Source organism: Amia ocellicauda, chromosome 6 (assembly GCF_036373705.1).
Source record: "Amia ocellicauda isolate fAmiCal2 chromosome 6, fAmiCal2.hap1, whole genome shotgun sequence".
Classification (NCBI taxonomy): domain Eukaryota; kingdom Metazoa; phylum Chordata; class Actinopteri; order Amiiformes; family Amiidae; genus Amia; species Amia ocellicauda.
In genome coordinates this window covers 8018478-8045456 of record NC_089855.1, presented here as the reverse complement: position 1 = coordinate 8045456, position 26979 = coordinate 8018478, and the positions used below count along the sequence as shown (strand labels likewise).

At 45.0% G+C, this 26979-nt stretch overlaps 1 protein-coding gene across 1 annotated transcript in view; it reads left to right on the top strand.

The window, feature by feature from the left end:
* Positions 1 to 23898, top strand: part of epha6 (eph receptor A6) — a 231697-nt gene extending 207799 nt beyond the window's left edge. Inside the window, exons 9-17 of the mRNA XM_066706008.1 lie at positions 1941 to 2011; positions 3465 to 3590; positions 4400 to 4585; positions 11004 to 11065; positions 12349 to 12558; positions 18331 to 18480; positions 21936 to 22129; positions 22629 to 22778; positions 23081 to 23898. Coding sequence (XP_066562105.1) covers positions 1941 to 2011; positions 3465 to 3590; positions 4400 to 4585; positions 11004 to 11065; positions 12349 to 12558; positions 18331 to 18480; positions 21936 to 22129; positions 22629 to 22778; positions 23081 to 23195 — 1264 coding nt within the window. The 3' untranslated portion in view covers positions 23196 to 23898. The remainder of the gene's footprint in view (positions 1 to 1940; positions 2012 to 3464; positions 3591 to 4399; positions 4586 to 11003; positions 11066 to 12348; positions 12559 to 18330; positions 18481 to 21935; positions 22130 to 22628; positions 22779 to 23080) is intronic.
* Positions 23899 to 26979: the final 3081 nt, after the last annotated feature.

The window sequence follows — 26979 nt, the reverse complement described above, 5'->3', positions numbered from 1 at the left end:
AGGAATCATGATTACCACCTTTCGAGAGCGATGGAGGAGCTTCTCGTGTGAGGCACGGTTTGAGGCGTGATGTTTGGTGCTCACCGAGTCTGCTGTGGTCGGGCTCGCTGTGAGTGTTTGAACAGATAGTCTGGAAAACAATGTCAAATTATTTCTCAGAAGCTTTGTTGCAATAAAAACAAATACAAACACACAATACTTAAAGAAAGAGGGAACTTTCCAAACCGCAGTTGTGTTCCAGGCAGAGGCATGTTTTCCTTTGTGTCATTTCACATCTATTTAATGGCATTAGCATCAACACATCCATTCAGCTGCTTTAATCCATTTGCAGCTCCGGGCCTTCCTCCCTTTGTTTCTCATGTCTCTCTCTCTCTCTTCCTCTCACCCTGTCTCCCTCCCTCCATCACTCTGCCTCTCCCTCCTCTCTCCTCTCACTCTCTCTCTCTCTCTCTCTCTCTCTCTCTCTCTCTGCCTCTCTCTCTCCCTCTCTCCCTCCATCCCTGGGTCGCAGTCTGTAGTATCTAGACACAGTGCTGTATCTCAGGATTGCTCACACTGTTAAAGGAGTGTCCGAAGTGTCGCCTTTTCTATTTCGTTCAGCCGCCCCAGTGCGTGACAGTAGAGAAGAGACTGCAGTCCTACGATGTCAGCTAATCACACAAAAGTACTTCTGGCTGCGTTTGTCCAAACCCTGGGAACATAGAAGTATCTATACTGATCTATCAGTAGCATCTGTAAATGCATGTGAACTTCCCCAATACACCTCACAGCTGCCGACAGAGATGAGGCAATTAAACCGTGTTCGTCTTAAACAGTGTGAAAGTGCCGGTGTGTGTCAGCAGATTTTGCAAGTGGGATATCAATAAATAAACTGACATTGTTTAGCAAAGTGAATTGTGTCAGACACTTTGTGCATCCCTCACATGATTATTTTTACTTGGCGTATCCAGGTAGTTCATTCCCAGCGATAGGTCCATGTCAATCAACAATATTAAGGACGATCGCTTCGCCAGTTCTCTCCGTGTCCGCGGGGTGTCGTTCTCCACAAACCCGTATGAATAACTGCACTCCCATTCACAGAGGGACACGAGTTCACTTCTCCTGCCCGGGGCGAACGCGAGGCTTTATAAAATGTGTAATAGACACACAGACGGGCGCGTCGGGGTTGGCCGGGGCTGCAGCCGAGCACAGGGTCGTAAGCCCTGTCTGAGAGCTAACCTGTATTGGGCCGCCAGGACCACAGTAGAGATGCACCAAGGCACGGTTTATTGGGCATCTTTATGTTCATTGCTCGCTCTTTTTGCCGTCTCCTTTCCATTTGCCTGGGGTCACCGCGCTCTCCTCTTTCCTGTCATATCTGCTGCTCTTTACCATGATTGCCTGTGCTTTTCACATTACCGCTGTGCCTGTGTCCCTCTGCTAGGCGTTTATTGCTTTAAATGACCCCGTCTGCTGTTCTCGTTGTTTGTTTATGTATTTAGTTATCTATCTATGGAGACATCAGGCAAAATGTTATGCCCACGGGTGCCCTGCTCGGAAGGGATCGTCCAGGCAGCATCCCGGTCAGTCAGAAGGTATATCTGAAAGGTGCGCAGGGTCTTAAAATAAGCACTGCATTTAAAGGACAGACGGTCTTGTTCTACGGTAATCTTTTGATCAATCAGATGTCAAATATGAGAGAGCGGAGGCTATCGAAACCCTCCCTGAGAATCACTGACCTCCTACTCGGTAGCAGGTGAATTTAAATTGCTCCAGCCGAAATGGGTTAAGGTCTCCAAACTTCCCCTCTCTCAGGGTTCAGTTCAAATGATGAGCCGTGCTGGGAGGCAATGTGCTCAGGTTCCTATTTAGCTGTTCGTTTGTTTGTCTGCCTTATTCCTTTCTCGGGAAAAAGCCTTCTTTGTTGCTGATTTATTCTCCTTTCTCTTGCGATTTCCCAGGTGTCAGTGGTACATCAAAGCCAAGATGAAGTCCGAAGAGAAGAGGGGGACCCAGTTTCAGAACGGACACAGTAAGACCACTCCCTGCGGTGATATCGATGCGTACCTGGCAGAGATTTGTTTTTAATAACCTAAAATCTAAAAAACAATGTAGTCAGTTTTGAAGTGTATTATAATTTCCCTAGCAGATGCATCCTGTCTCAAGAGAGAGCTTTTCTCTTTCAATCAGTTGCATTTACAGTAATATAATTGCGGATATACGGATTGCAGTTTTAACACAACAGACTAACGACCAGCAGAGACCGCGGCTCTCCTGGCACGCTCTCCGGGGCCTGGCTGACTCCGACAGGCCTTTCTCTGCCTATTTCCCTCGCAACCCAAAACAAATTACACTACAGATTATACTTGGCCCCGGGAAATGATTTACCAAATTGAAAATTGCTCGGAAACCCTTCGGCCTGTTCTCCTGCACCAGTGTTTTGCTGGCAGGATTCATCACTGGAACTCCTTTTTATATTTCTTTTATTCCCAGCGCTTTGTTATTTCTTTAATGCGTGTTTGATGATGAAGGGTGTTTTTTAATGCAGGGGATGTGTTAACTGAGACAACCGTGAATACTCAAAGCACTTTATTTTTAGAGAGCAGACTGAAAAATAGCATCCCTCTCTCTCTCGCCACCTACACAGTGTGCCTTTTTTTTCCCTGTGATGAAAGATTGATAAAAGAGGATGTGTATAGATAGGCATTGCTAATGAACCCGTCAGCGCCCTCCCCCTGGAGAGTCGCTGGGTGCTTCTTCACGCCCTGCCGTTTGGGGAATAGGGTCTGGAGATGATAAACAGGCCTCGGTGAGCCTTGCCGATGAACATCTATAACCGCCAGCGCCGCACAGCTGTTTCCCTCGGATCTGCGGCCGTGGTTCTCCCTCACAACCCGTTCCAGGCGTAAAGTGAGCCGCTCTCTCCTGCTTACAGAGAGGGATTTGTTCCTCTGAAATCTCTGAGAGACACAATCCGGTTTATAGAGCTGGCCTTCTGATGACGGCATTAGTGTCGGAGAGGGAGTAGACACCAGTTCACAGCTTAGATCCCCCCTTCCAAAACAAACGGTTATTTTCTAATTTCGAAGTAATGTCCTTCAGTTTTGTTTTTATCATGCAAACACTTCTGATCGTGCCATGTAGTCGATGTGCTTTAGAGAGCGAATCAATGACAGACAAACCGCTAATGCACGGGGTCAAATAGCAAACCGTCATGCACGTAATGCACTCTGCCTCGGAGGTATTTCCATCAAATCCTGCAATAAGAGACTGAAATGTATTTCGAGAAGGCCTTAAGTAGTCGCTACAAGAGTCCAAGAGCATCTGTGCACAGCAAATCCCCATGCAAATCCCAATAAAGTGCCTGCTGATTCCTTCGCCAGCCTAATTGTGTTCCTGGTCAATATGAAACCTAGGAATTAGATCGGATTGAGTCCTGTGTGTCTTCTGACTCATGCATTTGACTTCCCGTGTCTTTGTTGCAGTCCGCTTCCCGGGGATCAAAACGTACGTGGACCCCGACACCTACGAGGACCCCACACAGGCCGTGCACGAGTTCGCCAAGGAGATCGACCCGTCGCGCATCCGCATCGAGAGGGTGATCGGAGCAGGTGGGTGCCGACCGACACCACACACCGACAAGCTTGGTTCTGTCCCGGAGACGGGGTTGTTTTTAGGACAGGCTTCTCTGGCACCCCTATGCCTGGGCTGTTACACTTTTGTATTACACTGGGCCTTTACTTTGCCCTTAGAAAAGTCAACTCATACTTTCTCCAAGTTGCTGTAATGAGATGCTTGTGTTATTTCACAAGTGGTTCCCTTATTTGTAGCCGTATTGAGAGAAATAACTGCAGTCGACGATGGGTGGTTGTAATATGACAGATTTGACTCCTGTTCTCTCGTAATGGGGGAGAAAAACTGTTTTCAATAAGTAAAAACCTCTCGACAAGTAACTCATGAGTCATCGGTTGTGATAAACAAAATAGCATTTTCTCCGGCGGGATGAATAGAATAGAATCACAAATGAACATTTCTAAAAGAAAAAAAAATGCTTTAGAAGGAGAAGGGATCTTTTATTAAACTCCAAGGCTACCCCCCAGTGGCGGAGAGGTGTAGCTACAATTAAACATATTCTGGAAATTTAAATCTGAGGATAGAAAAAAGAAAAGACACGAGTTCTGATCTCAAACACTTCATCGCTAGAAAACGAAGGCTGTGATCTTGGGAGGGCCAGGAGCTCTGAGTCAGATTTGTATAGTAGGTCTGCCGATAAGCGATCAATCGTTTTTTCATAAGCTTGTGGTACAGCTGAAATCTCAAGGCCTTTGCGATCGTGTTGTTTGGGATGCAGGCAGCTGATGTGCACATTGATATGTACTGTGTGTGTGGGAAACTGAGATCGCCGGGTCTTGTCTTCCAGGCGAGTTCGGGGAGGTGTGCAGCGGCCGTCTGCGGACCCCGGGGAAGAGAGAGATCCCGGTGGCCATTAAGACGCTGAAGGGAGGCTACGTGGAGCGACAGCGGAGGGACTTCCTGAGGGAGGCCAGCATCATGGGCCAGTTCGACCACCCCAACATCATCCGGCTGGAGGGCGTGGTCACCAAAAGTAAGCACGCCCCCTGGTGTGAGTCTCGTGTGTGTCAGGGTGGGAGCGCCATCCCTCAGGTGAACAACACGGGGGGATCTGTGACAGACAGGCAGTTTCATTACAGACAGGAGCTTTTCTGTGATTGGCAAGAGAATAATAAGTAAACGCTGCCAAGGTCTTCTTCATTAACTTGTATTTATATCATTCCAAATCAGGACTTGTGTTTCCTGCTGGAAATGAGGTTTTTTGCCTCCCAGGTAAATACTGGACAGAGATGTTGCTGAAGGAACGCACTTCCAATACCTCTGAACATCTTTTACCCATTCACCTTTTGCACGCTGATAGAGAAGGGTTTTAAATGAACGTGTCTGCTGTCCCTGTGCCACCAGACAGAAAGGCCTGGCTCAGTAATTACCACTTCATCCTCCAAATTACTCTGGGTGTTACTGTGGCGTTTACGGTGACCCTGGAGTTGATGTGGCCGGAGGCACAGTCTGGGAAAGGGTCAAGTGTTAATTGGTTAGTCAGTAAATTCGACAGCTAATTTGGGGGATTTGCAGCGTGGACCCTTTCCGACAGCGGCAGAGACATATGTGTGGAACCGCGTTTCAGTACTGTAGGATGCAATTATCGCAATGTTGGGTTTTTTAACGATCTGGAAAAAAAAGTAAACTATGAAGAAAGCTTTATTTGCAGGAAAAGCATTCCCCCTTTCACATGTAGCCGGATATTTGAAATCGGTGCCGGGTTTATCTAATTAACTAATAACTAATGTTAGCCGACTTCAGAAACAGAGAGTCTGTTGACGCGAACGGCACCAGGTGCAGAAATTAAAATGAAAGAGAGTTCGCAATGCCTAATACATTTTAATGACAAGCTTTTTTTCAACCAGCGTGCTCGGAAACTTCGGTCCTCTGTACGCACATGTGTTGGATAAATAGATGCTTTCGTGCCGAGAAAAACCTCAATCTTCAGGAAGTGTGTTATCAATCAGCATGAAAAGCAAACCCACTGATCATCCGCGCGGCGCCAGGTGATAACTCGGATGAAGCGAACGTGGCACTGAGGAATGAGAAACCCTCGAAATGCATGTGCGTTTTCGGCGCTGCTTAGTAAATGGCTTAAGCTGATTAACAACAGTCTTTTCCTTTTATATTTAAATAGCGCATAATTTATGTAATTAGAAGAAGGTTTCTAAAGCAGACAGAGGGAGGAAAAAAGTAAGTTAAACAGCCATCTGTGGGAAGCTGACACGTCTTTAATCCGAAGAAAGCTTTATAAACTGAGGCAATCGCTTGTTCATATGGAGGGGAGCGCAATAAATCTTTCTTTTGTTGGCGCAGCATTGGAAATAATTGCTCGCTCTACCCCGGGAAAAATAATATTGCTCTTTTCAATCTATTAGCACTTGAGCGAGCGTCTTGGCAGGGCTGACTGTAGCCGCTACAGAGTGGTCTTAATCACTCTGTTTGCGTTCCAGATGCTGGACTAATACCGGTCTGAATTGCGACCATCAGTTCTGTCACTCTGTGTTTTCTTCATCCTTTTCTGAACGATGAAGTGCCTGAAACTGAGCCACCCACCATGGGGGGGGTGGGGGCACTGTAAACAACCACGCACTGCCGATTGGCATCCCAATCCGGGACCAGCCGACAAGAGAGGGAATTGAATACATTTTGGGAGTCTGTTGGCTCTCCTGGTAGCTAGAACAACTGCAAACAGTCCGAATCGGCTCCATGACCCTCCAGGGGCTTTTTAAAGTTATTTATTTATATGTGTGTTCTCGTTACGAGCTCGGCGTACCCGAGGGGCCTGTGCTGTGGAATTAAAGTGAAAGGGATAACCGCAGTGTATCTGGAAACAGCCGAGTTATCCCAGGCTCTTTAAAAGCCATCGCAGGACCCGGAGCTCAGCTGCAGTTCCTGTCCTTTCCCTAAAGAGACGTCCGTATTGGTTCGCTGGGGACAGGGTGATCCGTGTACCCCACTCGGCCAGGCGTTCCTTCTGCACGTGGCACAAATCAGCAGCAGTTCTTATTGACCACGGGCCGGAGAGAGAACATCTAGCCAGTATGGGATTGTCAGTCAAACTAGTTTTGCAGTTAAATTGGCACGATTGGGAACCGCAGGGAAGGGCAGGAGAGACCTCTCGGCTGCTTCCTGTTTCAGATGGAAAGGAAAGTCTGTCCATTATGAGTGTCTGAGGAACGTCCAGCAGTGATACCAAGAGGTAGAAGACGTTGCCTGAGAATTCTGCAGAAGAAAGTTTCTATTTCTCATTTATTTATTTTGTTCTTCGAGTGTGGGAGGACGCGAGGGATTTAGACGAACTGAGATTTTAGCGCCGGTCAGTCTCCCTCGTGATAGAAACACAAATATAACCCCTGACAAAACAGTGCATTGTGAAGTGCCGGTCTGCGGTCACACACATTGGCCGATTGTGCCGACCCTAGGGGCTTCCTGTTGCCTGAGGCTCTCGCTGTTGTTGAGGCTGTTGCTCACTCACGTGGGGACAGAAAAAACAGCAATTTCCTATTTCCACAAAACCGTATTCAGAATTAACAATCTATATATGCTACATACAAACACACACATCCTGCTGAGAGAGGTTTATCTACGTCCACCAGTTAACCCTTTTAAGCAGGGTTTTCAGGGTCATTTCCCATCTTAGCTCTTCTGCATTTAATTACATTATTCAAGCACATCAAACATTTATTCAGGAGCTAGTAATGCACCAATTTCTATTAAACCTCAAGGGGCCAGACACTTGCGTGGACGGCATGACTACGAATGTACTGTATAGGCGCCTGGCTGGGGTACACTTCGGCGTGGGCGTACGGCCACAGCGCCCTGTGTCTGGGATCGGGAACGTGCCGGGTAGCAGCTGAGGATTTATTCCACGGCCGTTAACATCCCGATTCCTCTCCGCGCCCCGTGGGACCACTTGACAGAAGCAGACTTCTCCTCGTTGCCGGAGACAAGTGGAAATATTTTTCACCGCAACAGCTGTGGCTGACATGCAGAGTGAGTCATCAGAATAATCCGTTACAGGAACGATTGCTGCATATGCCAGCAGCACCCCCTCCTTAGCGCGCCGCGCCGGGGGGGGGGGGTGGGGGGGGGACGTGGAGCGGCACACGGCCACATTCACACACTGTGACAGTCTACCCGAGTGGCTCAAATCTTTACGTTCGATATTCCCTCGCCGCGACGCAGGGCCATCTGTTGTTTTTGCATTTCCTGCTTCTTCGGGGACTAATTAGGAGAGCTCGGTGCTGGAGTGCGATGAAGGAATCATGGCTTTACCTGTCCAGTAAGCACAGGTGATTTAACGGCTTAGACCGGGATGTGCTGTGGTTGTTGACGTGGCGGCGGTGCTTCTAGGTTGTTTTTTCTCAAGTTCTGTTTTGTTAGTCTTAAATGGAGACGAGAGAAAGAGAATACCTGATATAATTCAGAGTCTAATCTTAAAATTCAGACCCAACTGGCGATGAAAGAAGTGAGCTCTTGAGGTCTGGTTTACGGTGGCGGAGAACCGTCCTATTATTTCATCACTTTTCACCGCTGTCACGTTCTGGGCCTCCTTCTGTGTGGCGTCTCCTCTCTCCCCTCACACCCAGTATCTTTTCAGAAAAACACAGAAGCCAACTCTTATTTACATCCCTTTTGAATGACATTATATCGAATCTGGCACCGTCGTGGTGTCCTGTTTACCTTAGATAGCCGAGTCTGAGCCAAGACACAAATTATCTCTGTGGGGAAAAGACACATATTGGGGGGTGGGGCAGAACAGCACATCTGTGGGCGGGGCAGTGTGATGGCTTGACTGTGGTCCAGTGGTCCACCAGCCAGCTGTTGTGACTCTGGGCCATCGCACAGTCTTTCATAAAGAGTTTATTTGAAACCCGTCTCTTTAGTCGCCGTCTGCTGTCGCCACACATCGTGAATTGCTCTTCGGATCATATATTTAGTAGAATAACACCGACAGCTGCTCTTTTCGTATATTTTCTTTTCGGGAAAGTTGTCACACACTCCCGTCCTCAACAAACACAGCATTTAAAACCGATAAGCAAACTGTAACACGTGCATTTGACCTTTACCTCGATAATAATAAGTGATGACCTGGTTGTTACACAATTCCCTAAAGGAGTGAGACATTTCAGTTTGTTTTTGTTTTCAGGCCTAAATCTCAGAGCTCAGGCCTAAATCCAGTGCTGCTCATTAATATAATTACTGTTTTCTGGTGCGTTTCTCTGCACTGCTGAGTAAACACTGAGGTGTCATAGACAATTATGAAATTGTGTGTCTGGCCTACAGGAGGGACGCTTTCTCTTGTTATGGATTTCAAGGATTAATTCCCTCCGAAACTCAGTAATTGCTTAATAGATCTTTATCAGCAACATAGTTCCAGTAGTTAAGGCCAATAAACTAGATTGTTTTCATACAAAATATATAAGTTGTACAGGTGATACAGATTTTTTTAAATAGATATAGAATTGGCAACGACAAATTCAGCTGCTGAATCAATTTAATCGGCAGTTATTGATTCCACTGAAGTCTAAATAATCAAAGAAAAATTTGGTTGGACTTTGATGGGTTTCCAATTGTCTGAATTCTCTGCAATTGTGATGCAAACGGTGGAGGGACTTGAGATGTCAGCTGAGTGGTTCGAAAAGTCTGACACAATATGTCTCATCCGCTGGGATTTCTGTCAATCATTACGCTTTCTTTCATGTATATAATTTTCATAACACCCATTTGACTGTTATTCATAAGGACACTGAAGATGCATCAGAGAGAGCTTTCTGGATTTATGATTGTAATCCGCTTATTTTGTACAAGTTAAGGTGGGCTTCTAGTGTGTATGTCTGCTGGAACCGACGACCGCTGAAGACCAACCCCAATAAAGGCATTAAATTTGAAAGTTAATTTCCTTGTAATGATTTAACTGAGATTGATGGCTAATTTGAGTGTGTTTAATTATTCATTTGAGACCCGGAGCATTTTTTCAATCATATTGAAATTCTTCAGCCATAAGGAAACCCCCCCCGTCATGCAGAAAATAACCTGGACAGAATAAAACTATAAGTCACGTCAGTGTGTTAACTTGGCTCTGAGGTCATTAGTGAAGTATCTGTCCACCATAACGATGTATGAGAGACCTGACCCGACGCCACCCACAGTGTATGAGACGGGCAGTGAGTGAGGTGCCAAGGGCTGCTGTTGGCAGTAATTTGGATGCAGTTTTAGATAATTGTGTCGATACCATGAGAACATCCTGCTGGCGGGATCTGGTAAATAGCATTGGCACCGTATTCATTGAGTTTAATTTCTAGTAGTAGTAGAAGTAATAGTATTTAAGACCTAGACCAAATCAAAACTTTGAACATAAGAAAGTGTCCAATCGAGAGGAGCCCATTCGCCCCATAGTGCTCGTTTGATGCCCATTAATAACTAAGTGATCCAAGGATCCTATCCAGTCTGTTTTTGAATGTTCCCAAATTGTCTCTACAGCCACATCGCTGGGGAGTTTGTTCAGATTGTGATGCCTCTCTGTGTGAAGAAGTGTCTCCTGTTTTCTGTCTTGAATGCCTTGAAGCCCAATTTCCATTTGTGTCCCCGGGTGCGTGTGTCCCTGCTGATCTGGAAAAGCTCCTCTGGTTTGATGTGGTCGTGTGAAGTGGGTAGTGTGAAGTTACTGGCACCAACAGTTTATAGGTGACAAAGCAGGGAGATGGATCACAGGGTGGCTGTTGATGAAAGCTTGCGACACCTGCACCCAAGGGTAACCCACCATCACACTTCAGTCCTGGAGTGTGGGTCGCAGAAGGAGGAAGCTCCGACTGCAGATAGGGAGAGGAGACTCGGTGCTGCGGGCTGCGGTTGATGTTGAAGGCTTGCCTGAACGGGCGATAACAGGGACACCCGTTCATTAAAATGGAGAGTTAATCAAGCAAGGAATTACATTGTTCTGGAGCTCCTCCTGGCCAAAACTCCCATCTTCAGTTTCCGCTAATTGTACATAAAAGAGGAGATGTGAAATAGCAACTCTGAGCGAGTGAGAGTCCAGGGGATTTCAGTCATCCCCCTGCCTGTTCCTGTCCTTTTTTCCTTCTTCTCTTTTCCATTTCATGAATTAATACTTTCATTAAACCCTTTTTATTCCCAACTAAACATTACATAAATTGAGTTACAAAGCCTCTCTGAATGTGCAACAAGGTTCCCCCGCAGCGATGGTGAGGGGAAGCGATAGATGAAACTGAACGTCCTCTTTAATTTAATTTGAAAGGTCACCCCCCCTCCCTCTGGCGAATGAAAGAAAGGAAGAACCTTGCACACCTCATGTTTCCTTTAATCGATTACAGGTGCTCTTCCGGGAACGCGGCCGAGTCCTTGGCGGAGACCTTCTCTAACGGCTTTCTCTTCTGTCCTGGCAGGCCGGCCGGTGATGATCGTGGTGGAATACATGGAGAACGGCTCTCTGGACTCCTTCCTCAGGGTGAGCCCCTCCTTTTTTTCGCCTCCTGATCAAGCTGTTCATTTTCAACCAAGAACCCCTTTGCGAAATGATTTTAAGCATCAGAAACTCTCTGGTCGCATGTGTCTCTTTATCTAGTCTTTCTAAACCTATAGATTATTTTGCGAATTAATCTGTTCTTTTAGTGTTGTTGTTGTTGTTGTTGTTGTTACTTTTCAAAGGGAATCCTATTATCTCAATTAATTGTGATCTGTGTTCTTCAGGAGCACTTGTGTGTGTGTTTGAGCACTAACTTACATTACATTGTAGTTAAAAGTGCCTGTTCTAATTACTATTCACACGTCTTTAAAAATACCTCATTCTGACAATCGTTGTGTGACAGTCTGCGCTCGCTGCCTCACACTTCCTCTCAGGTTCACTACAGCGCTCGTGTCACACCGAAGCAGATGGTAATTATTTCCGAGGTGTTGTGAGCGCTATTCCAATAAGCAAACTTAGCACATTTTCCTTAAGTGATTTAGTGTTTCCACTGGGGATCCGAGGCGCTCAATAGATAGGCCAACCTGCAGCTATCTCCGATTCAATCTTCCCTCGTTTGAGAATTAATTCAACCTAAAAGAAAAAGAGATGGGTGGGAGAGAGATATACGGTAAACATCTTCTTTTCCCTTTCATGGTTCGTGGTGACTTTTGGAAGGTTTTGAATGACACGTGTAAAGGCCCCCGCTAATGGCCCTGATGGTGTGACACTAATCTGAACAGGAAATGTGTTTAATTATCTTTCAGCACACATGTAAACTGTGTGCCACTCGAACGGCTGATTAATGGGATGGGCTGTGCAGGTGCTTGTGTGTCTCTCAGAATTATTGAACACTCCTCACACACACACACACACACACCCTTATGGCAGTGTTAACAGCGTGGGGACCTCAGTGGGAAAACCAGCTTTCCAAAGTGATATAGAATGAAACTGACACTAAAAAGAACAACTAAAAACACTGGAGTCGCATCAAGGACTCCTTATCCTGTTCAAGCACAACGAAATGAGCCCCGTTTTGTGAGTCAACGCAGACAGTGAGGTCCTTAAGTATTCAAATGCAGTAGCTACTCCCATCGCTGGGATATTGACTTCAAGGAGGCTGAAGTGCTTCGTGTATCTCCTTTAAACACAAGGAGCTCTTACAGGGAAGTGAGGACGGCAGGGTTTTTCCATGCGACTGGTCACAGTCGTGAGTGCCAGCCGGGACCGAGGTGGCGTGTCTGTGCGTTGTCCCCGTGAAGACCCTCTCACCCATGTCTTTGCAGAAGCACGACGGGCACTTCACGGTGATCCAGCTGGTGGGCATGCTGCGGGGCATCGCCTCGGGGATGAAGTACCTCTCGGACATGGGCTACGTCCACCGGGATCTGGCCGCCCGCAACATCCTGGTCAACAGCAACCTGGTGTGCAAGGTGTCGGACTTCGGGCTGTCGCGCGTGCTGGAGGACGACCCCGAGGCTGCCTACACGACCACCGTGAGTGGATTTTGTTGTTGTTGTTGTTGTTGTTGTTGTTGTTTACATAGCCTTGTAGTTTGTAGTTTGCAGCTGAAGTGGAACGGGAGTTTGGTGTGCTGTGCCAGTGCTATGATTCTGTGTGGTTCGGTAAAGAATGACAGCCTACCGCTTCCTCTTGGCCGTGTTCAGTGTTATCCGCAATCCCGCATTGCTCGACAGAAAATAAGATGCAACTCTCCTAATCCAGCCAAGACCCCCGTGACCTATTTTCTCTTGGCTGCTGTTGGAGGGATATATTGCCTTTCTGGGCCTGTGTGCCGAAAGAAAGCCATTTTCTGCATGACAGCAAATCTCCACACGCAGGAGGCCCCGGAAAGCTTTACTACAGCAAGATTACGCGTGGAGGCCGCCTGTGGAATCCTGATTTGGCCCTCCACTCGTGTGGGGAGAATCGCCCCTCCGCAGCGCGACAGCGAGTCGGGGATGAGAAAACCCCCGTGCCGGCTCTGACAACATCTTTCCTGATCTGTAGCGTTTCAAGTGCCGGCCCAGCAAATAAAGACATAGTTTAGATATGTATTTATGTGTCAGGAGCATGTCAGAAACCAAAAAGGAGAAAAAAAAACAGAAAACAATTTTCTACTGAGAGCGCATATGAAAAGAGGCTTTCAGGAGGTTAACATAAAGCCCTCAATGGTGCTAAAGCTGGAGGATTTGTAGCTACGGAGGGTGGGCCTGTCGCCCAGCAATCCAAACAGTTCCCTTTAAACGGTTTGCTGCAGGTGTTCACGCTGAAATCTGACCTTTCTCTGGCGCTAAGGCGATGGGTTTTCATAAATCATTATCATTTATTTCCAACTGAAGGACTTTTATGTCCTTGTGCTTCACACTCGCACATTACATGTTTTTTTGTTCTTGATGAGCACTTCTAATTTTTAGCAGATTGAACCAAAAATGTACACAACACATAAAAGAACAGTCCTGTCCCGTCACACTTTAAAATGTCACCAACCATCCAAAGATTTCTTACTAATTAGACAAGTCTTCATTCGGGATCAATTAAAGTGTGTCTGCCATTCATACAAAAGCAGGCCAATTGAGAAACCCGTAGTTATTCTCTCATCTTGCTTAATTAAAACCATTCATCACAACACTAGTTAAATCTGAGATTGAACTTTGTAAAGTAAAAACAGAGAGCCGGAGAGCCGTCGTGATTCGCGGAGAGCCATCATGATTTGCAGAGAAGCCGTCGTGATTTGTGGAGAGCTGTCGTGATTTGTGGGATCTCCGGCACATCCCTACATCATATTTAAAAGAGCCTTCTTTTCATTTCTTTTTCATAGTTTGTTAAACTAATCACACATCAGTCTAATGACTTATTTTGTGTTGTTTTTTACTGTTAATGATTAAAAAAAGAGCTTCAAATCCATATTAAAAGAAACAGGGTTCCTTAAAATCAGGTCCTTATTTAGTACAGCCACCTGAATTCAGTAAAGTGGGAGTTGTTTTGCGAAGCTCACTGGACAGCAGTTCGCTGCCAGCATGGATGAAATCTCATGGTTAGAGACACTTACATCTGCTTCAGCTGTAACTAAGCTGGCAGTGTGGCTCAGTGGATCAAGGAGAATGTGTCAGAGTCCTGATCTCAGTCCCGCAGAGCCACCTCTCAGATCCACCAAGACTCAAACTGCCTATTAAGGATTATGGGATGCTGTCTTCTGGTGTCTGTCAGTTGTTCTCTAATGTAGTGTAGTGTTATAGTGGCAGAAGTTTCAGTCAGCTTGTCCCACGATCCGCACGTGTGTCTTTGTTGTTGAAGGTTGAAGTAGTGACCTCATATTTGCGGAGGGGATGGCACGGTGAAATATTTCAGATTTGTTCTGGTGCGAGGCCAAGGAGGCGATATTGAATATGTGACATTAGCAATAGGGTTTTTTCTATGGCTGGAATTGATAAACACTTAAAACTTCCAGGATGATGAATTAATGCACTTTGCACCCCGTATCGAAGAATGACTTTCTGATAGGATTACAGATAAGGCAAATTGGAATTTTAATAACGAGGAACTCTGAATTAATTACCTCATTACATACTTCATGGACTCTGGGACTTTATGAATCTGTGCACTCCAGTATAGATCTCAATCCACGCGCTCCTGTTCTGTTCACAAAGACACAGTGTCCTCTAGTGCAGAAGACTGATACTGGGTCCAAATAATAGGGACCAACTGTGTCCAGACCTCTTTAGTAGGACTAAATAAAACTTTCAGTCCAGCCACCCAACTCAGATCACACTTCTCTCTCTCCTCTCGCCTGTAGTGCTGGGCATTTCTGGCCTGTGGTTCATGGTTTGTGGTTCATGCGTGGCTTGAGGTTTTGACTTATGAACATTAGAACATAAGAAAGTGTCCAGTCGAGAGGAGGCCATTCGCCCCATCGTACTCGTTTGGTGTGCATTAATAACTAAGTGATCAAGGATCCTATCCAGTCTGTTTCTGAATGTTCCCAAATTGTCTCTTCAGCCACATCGCTGGGGAGTTTGTTCAGATTGTGACGCCTCTCTGTGTGAAGAAGTGTCTCCTGTTTTCTGTCTTGAATGCCTTGAAGCCCAATTTCCATTAGTGTCCCCGGGTGCGTGTGTCCCTGCTGATCTGGAAAAGCTCCTCTGGTTTGATGTGGTCGATTCCTTTCATGATTTTGAAGACTTGGATCAAGTCCCCACGTAGTCTCCTCTGTTCCAGGGTGAAAAGGTTCAGTTCCTCAGTCTCTCAGTAGGACATTCCCTTCAGACCTGGAATAAGTCTGGTTGCTCTCCTCTGAACTGCCTCTAGAGCAGCGATATCTTTCTTGAAGTGTGGAGCCCAGAACTGTCCACAGTATCCAGATGAGCTCTAACTAGTGCATTGTACAGTCTGAACATCACTGCCCTTGTTCTCAATTCTGCACTTCTGACAATATACCCGAGCATTTTGTTTGTCTTTTCACAAAGAGGAACTCTGAATTAATTACTTGACCCCTTTATGCATATCACCAGGATGTGGATAACAAAAAGAAATGTGACTGAAACCTGAACTTTGCTGTCAGTGTTACCTATGGCAGTTGTTTGGCAAGTTCCCTTTCAATTGGGGTTGCTTTCTTCACAGAAGGGTAAAGCTGTTAAAAGTTCTGTTAAATGAGTGTGTTGCATTGGGACATATTAATAGGGGTGCTATTGTCATTTCACATCAAACAGAAGGTCTCTTCATATACACAATCGCATGCCTCAGCTGGCCAATTAGATGTGTCAATGTGTCAATGACGAGTGAAGAAACCATCATGGAACATTCGCTAGGAAACACTTTCACAAAAATGCCATACAGAACTGCAGAAGATTGGCTTTTTTGTTCACTGTGAGGTGCGTAATGCTGGGGAGATGTGACAGTGATTGGCCGCATCTGTCTGCACAGTATTTTCCCTGCTTTCTGTTCTCTTCTTTCCTGTATGTTTCAAATAACCCTCTTAAGGCCTGGAGATCAAGCAACATCGCTTCAGCCTTGCCTAGTTATCCATCTTGAGCTTTTAAAAAAGAAGCCACAACCACCAAAACACTGTGTGAAACTAAAATTGTGTTAAAGTGAATCTTATAAAGTATATCCCTCGACATAAACCAAGAGTGAAGGGAGACATGCTGCAAACGCTTTGCATTTATTGGATTTCAAAGGCTAGGCGCCGTCATCCGGCAATTCATGATCATAAAGACAAATATTATTCACAGCTTGCAACCTTGGGGCGCTCTCCATTTGAGAGAAACCTGGAATGCTCTGGCTCTGAGGCCGGTTCTGTCTGTTCGCATTTCCAGGTCTAAAGGATACAGCGTGATTTAAAGTGAGTGTGGCCAAAATGAGTGCCTGCTCCGCCAAATAAAGAATAATAGAGAAATGAGGGTTGGAGCAATGAGTCACAATGAAAAGATCACTCTGGCTTTTATCGTCTTCTCAGGAATACCTGTAATGGAATTTCCTGCACACTTTCTGAAAATCTATATGCTTTTTTCCATAAGCAAGAGTCTAGAATAAGAGCCTTCACAGCTTGTGAACGTCTTGTATCTTGAGTGGGTCTGATGCAGTTTCCGACCGCTCTTTTTAAGCATCCCCATTACATAGATTAAACAATACAACTGTTCCAAACATTAACCACCAAGAGTATATAAAAAAATGATTCCCTTGATCATTTTAACACCTTTAAAGTCTAGCTGCCCTTGTCTAATGCACTGATGCCTTACCTAAAAGTGTTGACAAGAACTCAACGCAGCTCTTGTTCCTCTGAACCCCTTGCTCATTAGGCTGTCTCGGTTTGTGTTCTGCTACTTCATGTCTCCCATCATCGCAGGACCTTCTTCTCCGCAGTCACTTCTGAGGTCATCCTGCACGCTCGTGTTGTAGACAGACCTGTCCAAGCCAGGTGTCCCACTCTGCTCTGTACCCTCGTATCCCTTTAGAATATGTCATGGATGTGCTTTGTTAATATGAACACGAGCCTGTTTCTGTCCAGTAAATCCTCCCCTAACGGCTCATGACTCTCCATGGTCACTCTTAACCATCTCCCCAGATTAGCCAGGTGTCTGCAAGTGCTCATAATCACCTCAAACTAGTAAGAGATCAATCATGCCATCAGCGGGTCAAAGGGAAGGGTGTTTAACCGTCATGTCGAATTTAGTAAAGATCTTCATGGCATGTTTTTCAGCACCTCGTGTTCTCAACACATGGAACATAAGAAACACTTCAAGAAAGATATTGCTGCTCTAGAGGTAGTTCAGTGGAGAGCAGATCAGCAGGGACACACGCACCCGGGGACACAAATGGAAATTGGGCTTCAAGGCATTCAAGACAGAAAACAGGAGACACTTCTTCACACAGAGAGGCGTCACAATCTGAACAAACTCCCCAGCGATGTGGCTGAAGAGACAATTTGGGAACATTCAAAAACAGACTGGATAGGATCCTTGGATCACTTAGTTATTAATGGACACCAAACGAGCACGATGGGGTGAATGGGCTCCTCTCGACTGGACACTTTCTTATGTTATTATAACTAAGTGATCCAAGTCACTTCCCTTGTTTTAAATTCTACACTTTTGACAATATACCCTAACATTGTGTTTGCTTTTTTTATTGCTTCCCCACATTGTTTGGATGGAGAAAGTGAATCGTCCACATAAACTCCTAGGTCTTTCTCATGCATTACTTCATCTAGTTCTATTCCTCCCATAGTGTAATTATAGTGGACATTTTGGTTACCTGTATGTAATACCTTGCACTTGTTCTCATTGAATTTCATCTGCCAGGTGTCGGCCCACAACTGAATATTATCCAAGTCCCTTTGAATAAACTGCTGCCAAGATTGTATCTGCTGAGCCACCTATTTTAGTATCATCTGCAAATTTGATAAGTTTGCTAACTATCCCAGAGTCCAGATCATTAATATAGATTAGAAAAAGCAAAGGCCCTAGTACTGATCCCTGTGGAAGTCCACTAACAACCTCACTCCAGTTAGAAGCGACTCCTCTAATCGACACCCTCTGTTTCCTAGACATCAACCAGTTCATAATCCATCTACTTACATTACCCTGAATGCCTATAGCTCAAGCCAATTCAAGCCCAGTTTTAGGCTTCCCTTGACGCCAAACCGTTTCGTACCAGTTTTCTAACCTCTCATGACATATATGTTTTGCGACATATTACCCATGAAGTGGCGCTCAGTGTTTTGCCATCTTGTGTGCTGCAGATAGTGACTTCCCATTGTGCTTTTACAGGGTGGAAAAATACCCATCCGCTGGACGGCCCCTGAAGCCATAGCTTACAGGAAGTTCTCCTCGGCCAGCGACGTGTGGAGCTATGGCATCGTGATGTGGGAAGTGATGTCATACGGGGAGCGGCCCTACTGGGAGATGTCCAACCAAGATGTGAGTTGTTCTAGTAACCTTGTGCTCTTTACCGTGTGTGTGGGAAGGTATATATATGTTCTGTACATATACTGACATGGCCCATCCACTGTATCTATTCAATAATGTCAGGAAACACATGTATTCCTTATAGGGTTCATTTTCTAAGGGTTTTTTTTCCTCTACTGCAAAGTACAGTCCTCCGGAAAAGCAGCAGCTAAAAAAATGATACAGTAAAAAATTGTTATTGAAATAGTATTAAAGATATTACACTCATATTTCCCGTAGGTTCAACTGTTCTCTTTTGTATCTTGCTTTCTTTTTTTCCTGTTTTGGAGCTAAACCAGAGGTGAAAGCCAGTGTTTGCCAAGTATAAAATACCCTCAGCCACCTTATCTGTTAGGCCTCAGGGCTTTTGTTTGCTTTGTTTTTCTCTCTTCTTTGAAAATTCTCCGCTTTAATATTTCATCCTCCCATTTTGAAGGATATTTTCTGAGCGATTACACGGTAACCTTCAGGGCCGCTTTCAAGTTTAGGAGGAAGTTAAACTAGAGGATGTTAGCCTGTCGTTCAATAACCAAATCCCCGGGGGTTTGCGCAGCGGGTTCCAGCCTCCCACCACTCACCGCGGATAACCTCGATAGAAACAAGCGTATCCCCCGCTCTCATCCTCAGGATCAGGAACTTCTCATTCACATTTTATTTCATTTTTCAGATAGCACATTACAGAAAGAATAAAACGATCATCCTCGTTGGGTTAACATAGACCAGAAAATGTTGTTCTACTTGACCAGGATTTAGTTCTGATTGTTTTCTTGCAAATCCATGTGTTCCAACACTACCCAAGGCATCTACACATCCTCTCACATTTTCACCTCCTCTGAAGAAGTAAAGTAGAAGAGTGTCTGAAAGATCTTGTGTAAACTTAACTAGTCCTAGGTGCTTGTTTGCAATGTGTTGTGCAGTCGTACCACAAGTGTTGATTAGATCCTCACAAGGTTGTACGGTACAAGAACAAACTTTAAAGAGGTCTCGAGCTCATCTCAAGTCTTAGTTTTGTTTTTTTACCTGAAATAAACACACGTGGTGTATCAGGTGTTACACTGTTCAGGAACAATTTCCATAACATAGTCAATTCATTACTCATGAAACCAGCAAGGACTTTAAATGAGATATTCAGCCTAGGGAGAGAGAATCGTCTGGTCTGCAGTGTGTCAAACCGAGGGTCGCAGCGGCGTGTTGTCCCGTGTGTCTCTCTCTCTCTGCAAACAGTGATTTGTTTTATTCCGTAAGATCAGAACACAAGACGTCTTAAAAACAAGGAAGAAGAGACAGACTGTGGGCTTTTTACTGTTTTATTGAGGGTATTGAGTGCGGAAAGAAAAAGCACTGCACTGTGTTGTTTAAGTAGCTGAAGCAGCATGTGAGGAAAAAAAACCTCTACTTCTTGTTCAGGTGCTTTTGATAGCTGAGGAAAATGTCCAAAACAATGTGGCTGGTGCTTAGAAAATATTCTCTTTTTAGATTTTATCATCGATAGACCTCTTTCCAAAGGATTGATCATTTAGTTTATGTAGAGCACCTATTGGGGGAAACAGCATCTAAGCCCTCCTTACTTTTCCATCACTTTAGTGTTGTTTTTAGCATCAATGCAGATGCAGAGGCACTGTTGTTGTGTAAATCTGGCCACGTTCAGTGTTTCTAAGGGCGTCTACGAGGAAATAAAACACGCCTGATGGTCCCTGATGAGTACGAGCATTATAACTTTATTACACAATGATCAGGAGAGGGCAGGTGAGCGTGGCAGTGCTTTCTTTGTTGTTGTTTTGTTTGCTGGCACACACAGGCTGCATGCAGACTTATTAAACGATTCTGCAAAGTTTGCCCGAGCAGTCACACAACCCTTCTGTTTAGAGAGCTGGGGGCCCTGTGTCCTGTGTCCTCTGCAAATGAAACTCTCAGCAAATGCTGCATGCAGGCTAAGCTAATACTCGGAAAACAAACGAGAGATCACAGAGGGAACAGGTTGCTAAGGTTCAGCAACAGGACACCAGCGCACTGAGGATAAACACTGCAAAATGACTCCGGGGCGCCACAACGGGGCTTTTAGTCGGCTTGTGTTTGGGATCTCTGACAACATGATGCATTGTCTTAATCCCACTCTACTACTGAGGGCTCCCAAAGTGGGGAAGAGCAGCTGGGGATAGCACGGACCAAAATGCATTCAATTAACCCCGGACAGCTGGTGTACCTGATTGGCTCCCTGGCTCCTTTCGCAGAGACCTCTGAGGAGGCGTCGATTCCAGGGCCTCTTACCCGGCAGATATAATTGCACTGGGGGTCTCCAGCTGCAGTAGAAACAGCCTTGTTTTTTGTGACTGCAGTCGGAGGCCAGCGGGACCCCTACGCGCAACACGGGAGGGAGATTGATGCTTCGGTACAACTGAGAACAATCCCTTTATCGCGACGCTGGGCACATGGAGATGCTAGGTGTATATGTGTATATATTGATTTTGGATACAAAACTCACGATTCACAGTCCCGGGGGGCTTTGCAGGCCGTTCTGTGAAGCGGTAGGAACACCACAGATGTATTTGGGTCCCTCTAGGTGGCAGGAAGAACATGAGAACATAAGAAAGTGTCCAATCGAGAGGAGGCCATTCACCCCATCGTGCTCGTTTGGTGTCCATTAATAACTAAGTGATCAAGGATCCTATCCAGTCTGTTTTTGAATGATCCCAAATTGTCTCTTCAGCTCCCCACATCGCTGGGGAGTTTGTTCAGATTGTGACGCCTCTCTGTGTGAAGAAGTGTCTCCTGTTTTCTGCCTTGAAGCCCAATTTCCATTTGTGTCCCCGGGTGCATGTGTCCCTGCTGATCTGGAAAAGCTCCTCTGGTTTGATGTGGTCGATGCCTTTCATGATTTTGAAGACTTGAATCAAGTCCCCACGTAGTCTCCTCTGTTCCAGGGTGAAAAGGTTCAGTTCCTCAGTCTCTCAGTAGGACATTCCCTTCAGACCTGGAATAAGTCTGGTTGCTCCTCTGAACTGCCTCTAGAGCAGCGATATCTTTCTTGAAGTGTGGAGCCCAGAACTGTCCAAGCCGGCCTGTAGCCCTGTCCTCCATCACTGTATGAGCTTATTAATGATAACTAAAATAAAGAGAGCGGTGCTGAGTAAAGTCATAAAAACTATAAATTAAGGTGAGAACGTATTAATTGGAAATATGGCACATCTTCAGGAGAGCGCACTCTTCACGTCGGTGTGGCGCAGCATTAACATGATAATGTTTCCACGCAGTGAAGTGTCAGGACAGTGGCGGGGGGTCCAGACTGGCGTGAACAGAGGGGTATTATTCTCTCTATGAAGATGTTCTTTCTGAGCCGGTGTTTCTACAATATACTTAGGAGTTTAGCACTCAGCTAGCTAATATCGAAGGAAGTTGTTGGTAATTGAGGTTCTTTGCCGCCCCTGCAGGTGATCCTGTCCATCGAGGAGGGGTACCGCCTCCCCGCACCCATGGGCTGCCCCGTCACGCTGCACCAGCTCATGCTGCACTGCTGGCAGAAGGAGAGGAACCACCGGCCGAAATTCACCGACATTGTGAGCTTCCTGGACAAACTCATCCGCAACCCCAGCACCCTGCAGACCCTGGTGGAGGACGTGCAGGGGTAGGGCCTTCCTCGGCTGCTTCTTCTTTCTTCCTTCTTCCTTCTTTCTTCTTTCTTCTTCTTTTTAATTCTTTCTTCCTTATTCTTCTTCTTCCTTCTTATCGGTCTTCTTCTTTCCTCTTCCTTCTTTTTCTTTCTTCCGTCTTCAGCTTCTTCTTTCTTCATTCCTTCGTCCTTCTTTCTTCCTTCTTTTCTTCTTTGTTCTTGCTTCCTTCTTGATTTTTCTTTTTTCTTTCTTCCTTCTTTGCCTTCTACTTCCTTCTTCTTTATCAATTATTTCTTCCTTCTACTTTCTTCTTCTTTGGCTTCCTCCTTCTTTATTCCTTTTTTCCTTCTTCCTTATTCTACTGTCCTTCTTCTTTTCTTTTTCCTTTTGTCTTTCTCTAATTTTTAATCTTCTTTCATCTTCTTCTACATACATGCGGGCAATGTGAGCAATGATCACAGAGAAAAATGTTTCTGGTTTGTTAATTAGATGTTTGCGTGCGTTTGTGTGCAGTTTACCCGAATCCCCGGGAGAAGTCCCAGAATACCCGTTATTCATCTCCATCGGTGACTGGTTGGACTCGATTAAAATGGGCCAGTACAAGAACAACTTCATGGCAGCCGGTTTCACCACACTGGACTCCATCACAAGAATGAGCATCGAGTGAGTATCTCTGAACACAAACAGAAGCAATAACCGTACTAATCCACAGCCTCCTAAGTAAGTTACTCTATAGAAGTGGATTAGGACCCAGAGAAGCAGCACGGGCCTGATACTGTCTCTCAGTCGTGCTGGTCCGGGTTCAGCGGCCATCTCTGGGCTCTCCTCTCTTCCCCCTCCTGGGTCATCATCATCTGTAACCGAAGCGTATCCCACAGTAATGCGCCGCTCTGTTGCACAAGCAGGGTTTTAACTAACGTGTGTGTGTGTGTGTGTGTGTTTGTGTTTGTTTTCTTTCCTTCCAGCGATGTCAGGAGGATCGGAGTCACGTTAATTGGCCATCAGAGAAGGATAGTGAGCAGTATACAGACATTGCGGCTGCAGATGCTACACATACAGGAGAAGGGGTTTCATGTATGAGAAACTGCCGACACGCAGACAGACAGACAGACAGCCCTCTCCTGTGCCTCTGCTTTTTATTTCCAGTAGGAAGACTTTTTCCTGCCAGTCTTACGGGACCGCCCCGCACGAGCGACTCGACCGTGAGACTGCGGAACGATTTTAGACTAAGAGTTTTAAAAACAAAATGGCTTCCTTTGACTTCCAATATATGAACTCAATCGTCAAGACTGTTTTTAAGGACTGGGAGGTGATCCAGCCGAGCAAAGGAGATCCAACGTCTTCAGACATTCAACAAATAAAAGAAAACAGACTTTGTGGTCATCTGAATGGGGAAAAGCCTTGTGGTTGCAACAGTATTAATACATTTAGAATTGTATGGTAGATTTGGGGACATAATCTACAGTTTTTTTCCTCCATGTTTTGTGACCATGTAGCTGCTAATATCAGATGTGCAATCAAAAGGATTGTCCTTAATATATTGATTATTTTATAGTTTAATAAGTAAGTCATAAGGTATTGTTTATTTATTGAAATTCTTCCCAGAATATCTGGTATGCTGATACTTGAAAAATATAAAAAGAGCCAATTTTAGGTATGAATTACTGAATGTTGTCAACTTTTAAGTGTATAATCCATTTACCAATTATTATCTTAACCTGATATTTAATATGTGTGAGGTCCTGTGTGTGAAGCCCTAGTAAATCTGGATTTTCTTCCTTTAGTTCTTTAATTACACCTTTATTTAACTCAGCAAGTTATGCAGTTATGTCAAAATGAAACGAGAAAAAGGCCTAAACCTTATTACTCAATGACAGACTCTTAATAATACCGTAATTTCCACCTCAGGCGCTACAGTTTCGAGAGAGCTGTGCTGCAGATCCAGTTTTGTGAAGATGAATAGTCTTAATTCCAGCCGAAAGCCATGCTAGTGTTTCCCCGGGCCGCTCCGCGCTGCGAAGGAGAGATCTGCCCGTGTGTAGAGTCTGAGGAAGGTAAGTCGGCAGCACTGGCAGTTCTCCGCTCGCCGCGAGGGGCAGACGTTGTGTAGGAGCTTCGGAAATAGCATGTGATTCATCCTGAGCGTGTTGTCAAGAAGGAAGGTGATCTGAACACAACCGGAGTGGCTGAACGACAGAGTACCGTATATGCCATCCACGGCCAGGGTAGTGTAGGGTCCGCCCGCTCACCAGAGGACTGTTGGGAGAGACGCAATGTCTCACACACAACTGGAACTGCAACTGGTCGAAAGGAAGGTAACATTTTTTGAAGGTACGCACACAGCAGAAGGAGAGAGCCTGGGGATATAATGTAGCGAATGCAAACTGCCATAGACACACACACACACACACACAGCCACCATTCAGCACCTGCGTTTGTACCTCTTAAGAAGAGATAAGGACATGTTTCATTGCCAGAGAAGACACCCGCCCTGTTTTTGGGTCCGGCACGCCCCCCGAGGTGACGCTACGACAGCCGGGCAGAGCACACACGTCGAGGGCGGAGAAAAAGTGTTTAGCAAACGTTACTGCTGAGCAATGTAATGAGATTTTTTGTACAAAGTACAAGTTACTTATAATTCTTGTATTTTATTTTTCTATAATTTCCAAAGAGGCATTGTCAGGTCTTACAGACTATATGAGCCTGTTTAAGAGGATATTTACTAGAGAATAAAAGTTACAGTACTGGTGGTTACCGGCGGTGTCTGATTTTGTTTAAAACACACACGCACACACACGCACACACACACATATACACACACACACGCACACAGACATGAATTTGTTGTTGTTGTTGTTGTTTGTCATACAGATTGATCTATTGATACTGAGAAGTCAATGCAATGTTTTTTCCTGAAATCACACCAATCACAAACAACACCACACAGACATTATTTAGAATTTGAAAGCAAACAGCATATTAAACTCAGTCGATATGGGCTTTAGTTTTTACAGTTTGTTTAAGGAAAGAAAACTAGCTAGACTTCAATTCCTCTCCAATTGAACAACAAACCTTGTAAACCTAATAAAGCACAGATCCACATAGTCATTGTTGACTGCTTTAGTTGACTCATCAAGGGCGTGAACCACACAATATGTAAAAATTTTGAAATGCCAATTTAGAGCTCGGGTGCTGATATTTACCGAGCTTTAATTAATACATATATATATATATATATATATATATATATATATATAAACAACCCTGTTGCCTGTGTCTGGGTCTGTGTATTTGTGTGTCATATTATCAGGCAATGGACAGCAGCTCTGGGAGGGATAAGCATGTATGATCTCACACTGGGTACACCGAGAATTAGTTATTCCAGTGCATGTTGTGTGGATGTGTGCGCACTTCCGTGTGTGTCTGGAGAATCTGAAGAAATCTTTACAAGTGCTTTCCGATCAAGCTTGGATCTGGCAGGACCGTGAAACTGACAGAGAGATCAACGTCAGTAAAATCTCTCGAGTCCAGTGATGTCTAACGGCAGAGGACTTCTCCAGGCCTCCGGTCCTCTCTCTCTAAGAGTGACAGAGGGGCCCAGTGTGCCCCTGGGCTCTGATAGGCCTGTCTGATTTAAACCCAGTGTCAGAGGGCAACGAGTCCATATTCTCACAGTCAGCACACAGGACATTCAATTCATCACAGCCTGTGATAGTCTGTTATACTGTCTACAGAAGACAGGCTGACTCACCCTAATCCGACACATCGGCGGAGATGTAGTCCTCCGTGTTCCCCGGAGAGATCGTCGGTGATGGACTGGTGACAAAGCAGTTCATCAGTTTGCCCATCCCCTCCAGTCAAGACAGACCGGGGCTGTAATAGTCTGCAGCGGGTAGGCAGGCAGGGTGTGTATCAAATCGTGTGACTGGGAGTGTGCCGGAGAGTGCTTTATAAACCCTGTGCTGTACCTTCATATCGCCTGCTGGGGACCATTTGTATCTTTACATACAGGGACAGATGTAGGACGCCCATTGCTCAAAGGTCTGAGACTTTTCTGTGAGAGACTGAACACTAGAGATGTTTCACACTTTTCTCTTGTACCCGCACAGAAATGCAGCACAATTCGATTTAGGTGAATTTACTTTTCTGCTAAACTAATGCATTTTCAAACAAGAGTCTATAGCTGCCAGTAACCAGACAAGACATTTCAAAACACGGTCTCCCACATCTTCCATCATCCCTTCACTGTCCATATATCGCCTGAGAAAAACAAAACCGCACAAACATATTTCTGCACCACACAGGTCTGTGGTATTTCAGGAACATGAATCAATAGCTCCCCCTTCTGGTGTAAATGTTCACAGAAACAAAATCTCTGGGTCACTGAAAAGAGAACAGGCCTGGTATGAACATCACATAAATACATACATAATAAAACAAATACATTTTTGTTTAGTTTAGTTTGTTTAGTATTCATTTTATTCAGAGCACTTAATCCAAGTTTTTTGTTTGTTTAAGAACCCCTGGAGTCAACTTCAGATGCTCAAAGACACATTTTTCTAAACCTGTACAATTCCCTTGTGCAGAACATTATAAATCGATCTATCATTGTTGTGGCTGATGGTATGAAAGTTGTTGCCCTTGTTTGTCCAATTATCTATGCAGAATTATTATTATTATTATTATTATTATTATTATTATTATTATTATTATTATTTACTACTATTATTATTAAGTACAGTGTAATTCTCCCCACCCTGCTCCCCTTAAGCAACTACATTGGATGAATAATTGTGTAGCTATACAGCCTGCCTGCTATTAACCCCATTACTGTCAACACCTACAGTGCATCCGGAAAGTATTC